General features: G+C 40.1%; 1 protein-coding gene across 5 annotated transcripts in view; it reads right to left on the reverse strand.

The window, feature by feature from the left end:
- Positions 1–13,782, reverse strand: part of NFIA (nuclear factor I A) — a 377,388-nt gene that overhangs the window by 47,761 nt on the left and 315,845 nt on the right. For all 5 annotated transcript variants that reach the window (XM_047869648.1, XM_047869645.1, XM_047869644.1 and 2 more), the window contains 2 exons: positions 11,352–11,530; positions 8,888–9,053 (listed from right to left, as the gene is read on the reverse strand). In XM_047869648.1, coding sequence (XP_047725604.1) covers positions 8,888–9,053; positions 11,352–11,530 — 345 coding nt within the window. The remainder of the gene's footprint in view (positions 1–8,887; positions 9,054–11,351; positions 11,531–13,782) is intronic.

Consider the following 13,782-nt stretch of genomic DNA (forward strand, 5'->3'; position numbering starts at 1 on the left):
GTCTTTCAACACACAAGCAAATGTGTATATACATCTCCTCCCTCTATGGTAGTATTCTGTATACACCTCTTAGCATTCTCCTTTGCTGACTTAACACAACCCCAAGATTATTCCATGAATTCATATAGATTTGTCTCTTTGTTTTTAAAGGGTTCCTAATGTATATAATGTTTGTAGATATTTAGGTTATTACTAATCTTCTATTATAATCAATGTTGCAATGAATACTTATACATCTGTGTTCATGTCCAACTATGTTTGTCACTTACATTTAACATTTATGTATGTAAAGATATGTATGACTCATATATAGTTTCATATACATGAAAAATTTAATTGTCTTCTGAAGTGGTTGAACCAATTTACAGTCCTCTAACAGTGCAAAAGACTGCCTATCTTCCACACACTTGCCAAGACTGTGGAAGATACTTTTTGATCTTTGCTGATCTGACAGGTAGAAATACCACCCAAGTCTTAATTTGTATTGTTCTTATGCTACATGAATGAGCCATCTTTCAAATGTTTTCCATTTCTCTATGTTTATACCGTTTCTTGGTCTTTCTATTGGACTATTGGTGTTTATATAATTTAACCCTGTCACATGTGTGGCAAATATTTTTCCCACTTTCATTTTTGTCTTTTTGTTTGTTATTTTTTTCCATGCATAAATTTTTGATACTCTTAAAGTAGAATTTATCAGTCTTTCCTTTCATGGATTCTGGGTTTTATTTGTGTGTGTTATTTAGAAAGGCCTTCCCACCTCCAATATTATTTTAAAAATTGTTCTATATTTTCATGTGGCACTTAAGGCTTAACCTTTGTATGTTTGGTTTTTTCCTTCAGCTAGAATTTATTTTGGTGTAAGGAATTTATTTTTTTTTTCCTGGACAAGTTACCCAGTTGTCTGGGTAACTTTATTGAATAATACTCTCCTTCCTCTCATATGAAATGCCACTATTGTCAAATATTAAAATATTGCATATTATATAGGTCTCTTTCTAATTCAGAAGAATATAAAAAATTGACATGTAATGGAGATAGCAGCAGAACTGGTAGATAAATTAAAACCAATGTGGAAAAACAAAATAAAACGAAACAAAAAATGATACCAATGTGGAAATGGATTGCAATCAAGTTCCCTGGCATTAAATAACCTCAGACATTAAATTAAAAGTAGGTAAGAAAAAGAAGGAAGTTTTGGGATTGTTCTCTATCCTATCTGTAGAATTGGTTGCAAGAATCTATGATATTATGAAAACTTGTGGAAATTTACAGCAAAGAGTGGATTTTATTGAATGTAATTTAAAAAATTTAAAGGAAAAGAATAATGGAATAGTTCCGGCGTCACTAATGAAAAAGTATTTTGTGAAAGGAAGCCACTAACTTATTTTTTCCCCCATTTTCTCTTGCAATTATCCATTGGTTTTTCTCTGAAAGAGGAAACAGTCCTTATGTCACCTAAAAATTGTGAAAATATGACATATCATTCACTAGCTTGTTCTGAATCCAATTATTGATTACAACAGTGTGTTATACATTTTAAGGAAAAGTGTTGGTGAAAAGGAGAGGGGTCATTATTTGGGTGGTAACTCAGAAAATAATTCTTCAAAGCACTCATCAACAGTCCAAGTTCTCAGGAGTCGTGGAGAATAAAGGAAATCTGCCTTGATCAACATCCCTATTTTTCGTCTTTTTGCTGTTTTTGTTTGATCTCCTTCCAAATCTTCTGCTCTCTTCCTTTCCCTGATAACAAGAGTTACTCTCAGAAACAGAGACCAATTCATACTGCAGTATAAATGGCCAACTAACATCTTCTTCTATATTTTTCCCATAGGGTTTTCACTGCAAAAAAACACAGAAGCTTTCTTTGGGCTAACGCAAAGATACCCCATAGGATGCTATGGCCAAGCGTATGAACCACAGGGTCAAGGTGGCTGGGTGTGAATCATGACGCCGCTATACCTGGCTAAGAAACCCTTAATTAGGGTAACAGAAGTATTTACTTCATAGGATTATTGTGAAAATTAAAATAAGACAACACATACAAAAATACTTTTAAGGTGCGTGGCACATGAGTAAAAAGCTCAATACTTTGTTGTGCTGTGATTAATTTCAGATAAGCAGGCAGTTGTGGCTTAATAGCAACCAGAAATCATGTCCTACTGCTCTGTAATTTGTACGAGGTATGTATGAGATAGTAGAAAGAGCATAGGAAGGCCTGCATTTGAGTCCAGTCCGGGTGACTACGGGAGTATGAGCTTGGGAAAGTAATATGCACTTTTTCTTTTTTTTTAAGTTTATTTATTTATTTTGAGAGAGACCAAGGCAGCACAAGTGGGGGAGGGGCAGAAAGAGAGAGAGAGAGAGAGAGAGAGAGAGAGAGAGAGATTGAGGGAGATTGAGAATCCCAAGCACACTCTATGGTGCTAGCACAGAGTCCAAGGCGGGGTGAAGGGGTGGGGCTCAAAATCATGAAATTGAGAGATTGTGACCTGAGCCTAAACCAAGAGTCAGATGCTTAGCTGACTGAGCCACCCGGGAGCCCCAGTAATCTGCACTTTTTAATCTCAGCTTCCTTGTCTATAAAATCCTGACCAACCAGGACTCTTAGGAAGACAGAACAAGATAACATATTTGTGTACAGAGTGTTGCTAACCAAAAAGCATTGAACATACGTTAATTATTATACTGCAAAATTTCCATCCCCATCATAGATTATTGTTATATTCTTGGTTAACAGGTTCATACTCATTCGCATAATGAATGTATGTAAGATTCACTGTAGATATAAAAATAAATAATAAAGGAAACGTTATTGCATGCTTCTTCTTTAATAGAATTCTAGTTTTAATTTTTTTTTTTAACGTTTTATTTTATTTTTGAGACAGAGAGAGACAGAGCATGAACGGGGGAGGGGCAGAAAGAGAGGGAGACACAGAATCGGAAGCAGGCTCCAGGCTCTGAGCCATCAGCCCAGAGCCCGACGCGGGGCTCGAACTCACGGACCGTGAGATCGTGACCTGAGCTGAAGTCGGACGCTCAACCGACTGCGCCACCCAGGCGCCCCATAAGTCCATTTTTATAGTATGATCTTGGTACTAACCTATTATATAAAAATTGGATGTTACAGTACAATTAAGAAAAAGAATACTGCATTTGGAATCATCATATCACAAATAGACCCAAATGTAATGAGATATTTCTCCTATTCTTCAACTGTTGTCCTCAAGACTCTGAGGACTATCCATTCAATGTATGGCATGTTTGAACAGGAATCCCTTCCCAATTAATGGATGATGCACATGGAAAAACTCAGTTAACTGCAAAGAGAGTTCATAGGTATCATGCTACTATAATTTGTACCAACTGGTAAGATACCTAATAGACATGTCAAATATAATTTGGTCAAACCAAACTCTGGTCCCTACTCCTCACCCAGAAAGACTCTTCCTGGAATGTTCCCCTCTCAGTTCATGGCAACTCCATCTTTCCAGTGGCCCAGGTAAAAAACCTAAGTCATTGTTGATTTCTCTCATTCCCCCCCCAACCCAATATCTAAGGTGTCAGCAAATCCTATCAGCTCTCCCTTCAAATAATTCTCACCACACCTCCTGCCCCGTGTTAGTTCCTGGATTCTGCAACAGGGTGCCACCTCCCCTCCCTGTTTTAGTTTTCTCCATTAGACCTTATGGTCCCTAAGTTACTAATTTACTTATACTTTGATTATTGTTTGTCCACAGGGAAGGAGACTGTTTTGTTCACTTTTGCATCCCTTGTGCCTAAAATAGCAGCTGCAGGTTGAAGACACTCATTATATTGATTAAAAAAACAAACAAACAAACAGTCTCTTAACTGGTCTCCCTGCTTTAATTCTTGCCCCCTACAATCTATTTTCAACAAAGCCTTCAAAGTGTTTCTGTTGAAACTAGGTAGTTATCACTTCTCTACTTCCTGTCTCAGTCAGAGTAAATGCCCAAGTCTTTACAAGGGCCTACAAGAGCCTACATTATTTACCTCACTCCCAGCTCCCAGACTCATCCACCTTACCTTTGACCTTGCCTTCTCCTACTTTTGCTTCCTCATTCTGTTCTCACCACCCTGGCCAGGTGTACTGGCTGATCTTTCTGCTTGAAAAGCTCTTCCCCCTACAGCCTCGTGGCTCATCTTCTCACTTCCGTCAGCTCTTTGCTCAAATGTCCCCTTCTCAGACAGGCCTTTTCTGCCCACCCTGACAGTCGTCCCCTACCTCCACCACTCCTGACCCCTACGTATGCCGACAGACAACCGACTTACATCACCCTACCTTTTATACTCACTATTTTTATTGACTTTCTTCCCTTCTGTAATCTGAGCTCCACAAGATCAGGGAATTTTTTAAATCTCTTTCATTTCCTGCTCAATCCTAGCGCCTAAAACACTACTTGGCAAATAGGTGATGGTCAATTACTATTTATTGAATGAACGAAAGAAGCAATACTCTCTCAGTAGGTATCTAAACCCACCAAAGGTAGTTAGCGGGAACAGAACACATCCATTGTGAATGACTCTTACGGGTTATCCGTATTTGTTATGGTATCTGAAAAAGATCTGACATAGTAGTACATCAATCTTTCTCCAAATAACTGTTAACTCTACCCCCACGTCCCTGGTTTTGTTTGTTCTGTTTTGTTTTAGGGCACTAGTAAGGATTTCTCCCATTAAAATGTATTTATTTCATAGGCAAATTTTTTCCCAAATCTGCCTTACCCATGTTTTTCTGGCCACAGCTGCAAAGTTGAATATTTGATGCCAGAGGCAACTGATTAGGTTAAAATACATACTCTGCTTTAGGCTGGCATCCATTTGTATTTCATTATAAGATGATATTAAAAATTATGCCTTGGACTCTTAACTGTCTACAGCACAGCACATCTGTCACCCCAGTTTGTCCTGTCAATCTGCCTAAGAGAGTGGGTATAGCAGCCAGTGATACTCCCATTAGCAGATAAGGGAGTTTGAAGCCCAGAAAAGTTGGTAATATAGGAGACCCTTGGCATGATTTCCTACTTGTATTTTGAAATTTTTATCTTACTGGAAGTCATCTCAAACGCCAGGTAGAAAAGGCTGTCCTGGGTCATACAATTAGTGTTTTTGAAAAAAGCCTCAATTTCCAACATGCTATTGGGATCTCGAACATCTGTACTTAATACCTTGTCATGATATTTCTTCTTGCTAAAGTTGAGCTCTAATAAACTGGCAAAGATAAACAGGATCCAACCACCCTGTGATTTTAATTTCTAAGAAGGTACATAATTTATGAAACTATATTTTTTGCCCTAAATTTTTATATAGTGGTAATCTAATTTTAGACATCCCCTCCCCCCACCAGGCTGGTTTCTGAAGAAAAGTGCTACCTTCCTCCTCAGATTTAAAATACCAGACTATTATCCCTACTAAATAGAAGTCACCCTCTCTAAAATCATCTTTAGCTAAGACTCTGTGCCTAGACCAAACTCCCTCCCATGTGCTCCTGTAGAACCCAAGCCTTTGTCCCAGCGTTGTCTCCTGGGAACTACCCATTTGCCAGCTGTCTCCTTCCACAGGATCCTACATTTTGGTAGAGCAAGGATTAACCATCTCTGTATCCCAAGCAGCTAACACAGTCCTTGGCACATGATAAGTGCTCGCTATATGAAGGCTGAATAAGTGAATGAAGGAAGGTAGTCATCAAGATGCATGCTGAGAGAGGGGGAAGCGATTTTACTCAGATATTTGTTCCCTTCCATATCTTTGTGGCCTCTTTCCCTATGATCACTTTCTACTTTCTAGACTGTAGAGTTTAGAAGTAAAAACCAGACATGACTTGTCCTGCTCCTTTCTCTTAGGAAGACAGGGGCTGGTAGGCAACATGCAGCCATCTGGACCTCCGAGTTATCAGCTCTAAACGGGAGGGCAGACCCCACTTGGGAAGGCCTGTGGTGGTCAGACATTGCCAGCCACTAGAGATCAGTCTGTGTAACTCAGGGGTTCAGCATTAGGAAGCACATTTGCTTACAGTTATCAACTAAATTCTCTGATAGTAGAAGCGACAGTCTGGTCTTCTTTATGATTTTTTCTTGTATTTTATTTACCAATTGGTTCAGAGATCAGGGCATGGAAGAGGAGTTTGTGCGTGTGCCTGTGGTGGCGGGGGGTGGGGGGGAGGGAGGTGTTCCTTAAATGTCTTCCCAGTGTGGACCAGCGGGCTTTGAGATTTTTAATTGGAAAGGCTCCCCTATGCTATAAATTACATGTCCTCCAGCCTATCAACTGTCTTATCAATAAAGGAGAAGATGGTAAGGCAAGCTATTGCTGTGAAACAACACATTCTTATGAATTCAGCAAACCCCAGAAAAGCCCAGAAGCAAGTCATGATGATAAAAGCCTTTCTATGCCACCAGTAGAACATTTTATTTTGCCTACATTCCTAGAATCATATGGTTCAAAAGTATTAAATTACTTATATCAAACTTTTGGGCTCTCTCTCCTGATATCCTTTCCCCCCAAATCTTTAAACCCTGTTCTAATGGGCATGCAACCATATGAATTAGATCTGCCAGGACCCCATCCACGCTTCTTCACATAATGTTGAAGGAATGCTTGAGGCTGGGCATGAGAAGATGACAGATACCTTCCTATACAAGCCATTTGATTTAATCCATGGCGTAGAATCCAGAAGTATGGACCCAAAGGCATCAGCCTGATTTCGGGTTGAGTAGCTATATGTGTCCTACAGACATACTTCATCCTTACCCAAGCCTGGAAACTGTACTAAGAGTTTTGGCAGATAATAAAAGACTTCAACAATTTATTTCGCAGTGGCGCTTATCATGGCAGGTTTCACACAACCCTGCCAGGCAGGTATCATCACCCACATTCTACAGATGAGGAAACAGATTTGAAGAGACACACAGCCAGTAATTTAAAAGGTGGGGGGATTTGAGACCTTATCTTCCAGACTTCAGTAACTGCACATGGTATTCTGATTCTTCCACAGGGCCACAGGGGTCCCCTCCCATTACTGGAAAATGTACTGTGAATGCATGGGACACTGATAGTGGAGAGGAATATGTGTTTAAATGAAAAGGAAGAGTATTACTGGTAGGCTTTTAAAGGACTGTGTCATTGTCCCGTGCAGAGAGGGAGAGGGTGAACAGAAAAGTGGTACACGGAGGGATGTACAGGGCACAGTAATTATGTGACTACCAGTCTGTAGGCCGTTATCCCCCTGTGACTAGATTTAAATAGAGTTCGGGGATGGTGATTTCTCTAACTTGTCTGAAGACATTACGTTAATATACAATAAACAGGACACACCTATGAGCCTCTGCTTCTCAGAAGCTTATTTTCAAAGCTGAGCTTCCAAGATCTGTGGAACAGGCCTCATTTGTTTCCTCTGTCACTAGACACTCTGGGTTTTCTCCTTTGTTGACAAGGGTTGAACCACCTCTTATCAAGAGAAGTCGGTCCCCACAAAATTGCCCCTGGGCCCCCAATCTTTTTGCTGTAATATCAGAATCCATATAAAATGCCACTCACTTCTACATGTGTTATCAGAATGAATAAATACTCAATAACCCAAAGTTCATCCTCAGACACATGTCCATGAGGAATTCCAGACATTTTGGAATCAGGGTCCCCAGAATTAAATCCAGTGACATAGTGTCAACATAGGCTTATTTTTCCTCTCTGGCCCTTTCCCTCCTGCACCCAATATCATTATGTCCCCCAAACTGAAAGTAAGGAACGTAGGAGGTCTAGAGTCATCCTTTGTTACACTCATTGCTGAGGTCTACAAAATATCCCTCCTCATGCTCCTGTCCATTCAACTTCTGCAACTGCTGCTCAAGTTCTCGATCTTAACATTTCTTTCCTGGTCTCCTCTCATGTTTTCCTCAATGGATTCCTTGCCTCCAGTCTCACCTTTGAAGACCTCCTTGGAGACCTGCTCTCCTTAGCATTAGTGTCACAATTCCTATCCTTTCTTATACTTTGATCCCTCAGTAAAGGTTTAAGGAGGTGCTCATCGCATCATCTGTCAAGGTTAGGTTGTCCATCCAACACCTCAGAACTCTGTCTCCGGCCATCACTCTTTTTTGACATCGTTCCAGGTACTAACAAAAGACAAATTCATGTGATCGAGCTATTCCTATCCCCTTGCCATCTTTAAAATATCAGGAACTATCCCTCTAATTCAGCAACTAATCATTCCTATCATCTAAAAAGGTTTTTATCATCTGATCACATGTTCCCATACTATTCAGAGAAGAGCCAAAAGTTTCTTTTCTTTTTCCATCCCATTATACTTTCTATTACCTCCCCCTGCCACACCTGACCATGCACCACAGTTATCAGCTCTGATCTTCTGCCAGGCTCTTGCTCTTGGTGAGTGGTCAACGTTTAAACCTTTTTTTCCTGTGTGATGTATGAGGTGCACAGCTCATCAAATGCATTTCTCTTGGACTGTAAGTTGCTGGAAGGCAGGCCTACACAAAAGCAAAAGGAGCTTTTTGCTAATAAGAATGTATGCAAGTAGATGCTGTTTGATGATCTCTGTGTTTGAGAGCACTCACAGCTACTGAAATAATATGCAAAATTTAAGAGTCATATCTTGCTCTCAGTCTTGGGCATATAGTTGCACCATGTTATCCGCCCAAACACCCAGTCACTTCCACATCTGGTGTAGTTGACGGTACCCGAGAGCGGTGTTCGCTGTGATCTTGTCTCGGCCCTGCAAACCCACGCTACAACCGTCGCTGGGGATGAGTGCCTATCACTAGAGCCTGTGCAGTTGGGACGAAACTTTAAATGAGGATTCAAGTACACAGAGCTTTATCAGTGACCGGCGCCTCGTCTCAGCCGTACTTACTGGGTGAGGTCGGGGAGGCTGCACCTCCTTCTGTTGATGTGGTTGGAGGCTTTGTGTCTGGCACCGGCAGAGGCACAGGCCTGGCCATCGGTGGTGGCGGCGGCGGTGGCAACATTGGGGTGGGAAGGAATGGGTTGTGCACTTTGCCTTGGCTACTCCCGTTGGGCTGTGAGGGCGGGAACAAAACAAACACGCAGAAGGAAAAGAAGAAACACATACCGACCATTAGCGGCTTCTGCAAATGAAACATGCATTAGTCCATCTTTTTATGTAAAATTATGAAGTATTCTAGCTGCTTGAGTTCTTGCATAAGAGCATATGGATTAAAAAACTGTTGGGTTGTCCTTAAGGCATTCCGCAAAAGTGTAGTCTTAGGCACACATGCTCAACGTAGCCTCAACTTATCTCTCGAATTACTTTGGCCTTCTTTACATCCTGCTTCCATAAAACGACCTGCCAACTTGTGCTTGGAATGTTTCACTTCTGTATGAACTGCTACCTTCATCATCATTCCCACGAGTATTATTTATTTCATATGTAAGTGTTTTATAGGTTGTGGAATTATTCCATCATGTCTATTTACACAGATACAATAAGGTTTCCCAAATATGCGTCGGAAATTAAAAATAATATTTTATTTTCACTCTTTAAAGTTGATATTATATAACATTTAATAAATATGTTAAGTGAACATGAAAAATTTCTTTCACATATTGTATAACATCAGGCACAGAAACTTTAGAATTGAGCTGTCAAAATTCTGCTAGGGAAAAATATCACTTCTAATTTTGATTTAAATTATATAAGCATATGCCATAAAAGTCATATTTATTTGGCTGCCTGATGTTAGAACAACCAAATAACAGCTCTTTAACAAAAGAAAGTTCCCCTCTGATGAAAGCAGTAAGATCCATTTTATTTTCAAGTTTTTTAAAATAGTCCCACGAACAGACCTGCCTTAAACCCTATAAAATATTGATCAAAACACAAAACCAGGAGTTTGATACTTATATACGATAATGTCATGACTATTTTTAAAAAGTTAGAAATTTAAAAGTGAGATTCTTGATGCTGGTGGTCACTTCAGACTTTTCATGGTCTCTCAGGTGGTCTTTCTGACTCCAGACTTCAGTGATACTGTGCAACCAATAATAACACCTGGTATTTAGGCTATAGTCCTGAATCAAAATTCAGATGAGGGAGATCCAGTTGTCCCAGGCTTTTGAGCGTAAGCTTAATAATTCTGCAGACGCAGCCTCAGTTAGACCCTCATCTACATTCTCTTATATATTTGGTATTGTTCCTCAAAGATATCTTGTCTGACAATCAGAATGCTGTGCTTTCTTGCTAGCAAACTTGTCCGTGTGTTATTTCTGAGCGGGCTGAAAGTCCGTAAGTGAATGCTTTGGAATAAGCCAAGCAAATGAATACACAAGCAAAAAGAAAAAAGGCCCCATATTGATTTGTTGTCTAGACAGAAATGTATCTGCTAACACATCACCAGACATTAGTCAAAGCTGCCTGTTCTGTCTCAGATATGCAGAATCAGGTATTTCTGCACGGGAGGAAAATCAGTGACAGGGCCGTGTGATATAATATTCTAAATTAGGCAATAATAATTACGGCTCATCTGCGGCTTCATGTGCAGCTATTAGGAGAAAAGGAAAATCACATGTAGCTTTCTGTTGGTCATTATTTACTATTCATTATTATTATTATTATTATTATTATTGGCTTTGGGATGCAGCTATCCAATTGTAAACATTTAGTTCCATTTTGAAACAAAATTTGTGATTTTTTTAAAATCACTTTTACATTTGGAATATTATTTCAAATCGTGATTATTTGGTTGCTTAGAGAAAAAACGAAAATATTCATTTGAAGCTGCCGAATACTGTTTAGCTTTATACAAAGATAAGTGGGAAAGATAACCTACTTGCAGAAATAACAAACCATAATAAACTGTACTTCAAGCATCTTGAGTTCAAGTACTGGTCAACTTGATCTAAAGTGTTAGAAGACTGTATTTTTAAAAAATATCAACTTAGCTGATCTGAAACATCTGTGCCCCCTTCATCCCCCTACCCCTCCCTTCCCCTCCAAATCATTATTTAAAATTATTTGGTCTTTCTATTTTGTTAACTGTGTGAGCTCGAGGGTTAGTGTGCGTGAGGTGGAATTATCTGCCCACAGACCTTAGAAGGTTATACAGTTCACCCTTGAGATGATTTATATCCATAAACTTGACAGTTGCGAACTTAACACAAACACTTTTTAAACCCTGGCCAATCACTCTTAGAGCAAGTTAACTTTCCCACAATCTAGAATAAATATGACATTTGCCTGCAGTCCATCAGCACAACATTAGAGCACAATGTCACATGGTCATAAGGTCTCCCCTTGTTATTTTTACATTCGGTTAATATTTCTAAAGAAATTGGAAAAAAAAAGGAGGTCTCCTTACATTGAGGAACCCCACCTGTCCAGCCTGCTGACCAGCATCAGGGCAGACAAGTTGGACAAACTCTTTCAGCGTCTCCTGAGGGTGATAGCGGATGGCTGGGTGAGAGAAGTAAGGTCCAGGCTGCTGGATAATGGGCGACGTCGGAAAATGAAGAGTCGACGGTGTTGCATGCGGGCTTGCTGTAGGAAAAGAAAGCGTCAGAGTCACGAAGAGACAGACCCGCTCTGCCACAGCTCCTAAGCCCGGTCCAGCTTCCTTTTTCTTTCTTTCCTGACCCAACTCATACCACTGCTCATGTGGCTGAATTTAACACTGGGTACGTCTGATAGATTTTCTTCCTCAAGGCTCTAAGACAAACATGGAGGTTAGATTAGGGTAGAGTTTCAGGCTGTCTTTCCATTTTCAGTGGACATGAGTTATAAAGGCATTAATAATCCTTGGTGAAGCTGAAGATTATTCATTACCTTAAGAGCCTTTTTAATGAAGCAAGCAATAAAAAATGTATTTGGTAGATTAGACCTGATTTAACTGACATTACATATGACAAATTCTAGTTTGCACATATGGATCCTCTTTCATGCTGAGCTAACCCATAGACAATAATTCATTGTTAAAGCTCTTATACCCCTTTCAAGGAAATTTCTAGGGACTAATACAGGATGAAATTTTTTTGAAGTATGTAGTAAATGATCACTTAATGAACCTGTGTAATTTGGATGCCTCACTTTACATGGAAGGTTCACGTAGCCTTTTTTTTTTCTTTTTCTTTTCTCTCTCTCTCTCTCTCTTTTTTTTTTGGCCAATTCAAAGCCAAAGTCAGAAATGCATAAATGTTAGACAGGGGAACCCACAGGCTGAGTGGGCAGTGACCCCTGATGAACTGTGGGCCCTCTGCCCATAAAAATTGATACAAGATCTCAGACAACTATTACTCCTTTTTATTTGAGCCCTGCTAAATTTTATTTGTACAAGAAGATTACATTAGATTAAAAAACTTATGTGAACCGCTTGATAATGTTCCTGAGAGAACTTCTGCCCTTGAATTCGAAGGGTGATTGATAAAATCTGCTGGAGAATAAGAGCAGCACACAGGGAGGGTCGGAGATACTCAAACCAAGTGACGCCAAAGCAGCAGCTTTCCTCAGGGAGGGCCAGAGAAACAGCCCCCAAATAAAAGCAGGGGAGAGTGTTTATCCTGCCTTACTCTTTGCAATTTAAGTCTTCAAACTCTGGGAGTCCCTGCAAAGGCCAAACAAAGGGATGCCCCAATGTCTGGGGAATAAGATTTTCCTAATACCGAGAGGGACTCATAAAAGTGTGGAACAAACGAAGCAAGACAAGCCACACTTTCTTCCACTACCCCATAAGCATGGCTGAAGACAGTAAAAATCATACATCGCCATTGACCACTGGCCATGGGTTCTTTGTTCTTTACTGGGATATCTTTAGTATTGGGGTGCTTTGTAATAATTGAAATGGCTAAGGACTTGGGGGTTCAGAATAGCATCTGTAGCTTGCAAAGAGTGCAAATGGGGGTTTGGAGTAGAAGCGATAGTCTTAATCCACGTCTTGCAGATGATCTGAGGGGACCCTTCATTCATGCAACCTTTAATCTATCCCATAAACACTGATGGGGCTGCTACTATGGGCATGGGATACAGCAGGGTGCCAGCACACAAAGTTTCATCTTCAGTCATGCAATTGAGGGCATCTTGAACATAGCCTATTGAAACTAGAATTCCTGTGATCTTCTACCCTTTATACGTGCTCTTCTTCCAGTCTTTCCCATCTGAGTAAATAGCTATTTCTAGTTACTTGTTCACTGTCAGATCCCCAGAACAGTGTCTGGCCCTCCACAAATACTAGTTGAACGTACAACCAGCGATTGCATACAAGAGTGGTACAGAAACCAAGAACCATACAGATAGACTTAAAACTTTGGTTTTTTCCCCACCTGGAAAAAAAGCCAGGGCGGTTATAGAAAAACTAGTAAAACTTAGGACTTCCCAAAATAAATGATAAATCTGGTGATGCATTATTGCCTCTGAGCTTAAACCCACAGGCTAAAACGTTAAATGGCTCTGGTCATCTCTTACTTTGCCAATTGTGCTTTAAAGAGCCAAAGGAGTTTTGTCTCACCTAACCATACCATCTGATATGGTATGGTTGTCTCTACTGGTAGCGAGAAGATGTGACCCAGCATCACATCCGACCAAATAGTTTCTAGTCAGGGGCAGAATGTAGTATTTTCCAAACAAGGCTGGGAACGTAGTAAGCACAAAAAAATGATAGGCTCGGTTTCTGCAGCACGTCAAACACAAACGTGGGAACTTCGTTGTCAAGAGTCCCGGGGAAGCAGACCTTAATGATAAAGCGGCAAGGCTTCAGGTGCTCAAAGGAAAGTGATAAACGATTGTTCAATTATGAAATT

This window comes from Prionailurus viverrinus, chromosome C1 (genome assembly GCF_022837055.1).
Source record: "Prionailurus viverrinus isolate Anna chromosome C1, UM_Priviv_1.0, whole genome shotgun sequence".
Taxonomy (NCBI): Eukaryota; Metazoa; Chordata; class Mammalia; order Carnivora; family Felidae; genus Prionailurus; species Prionailurus viverrinus.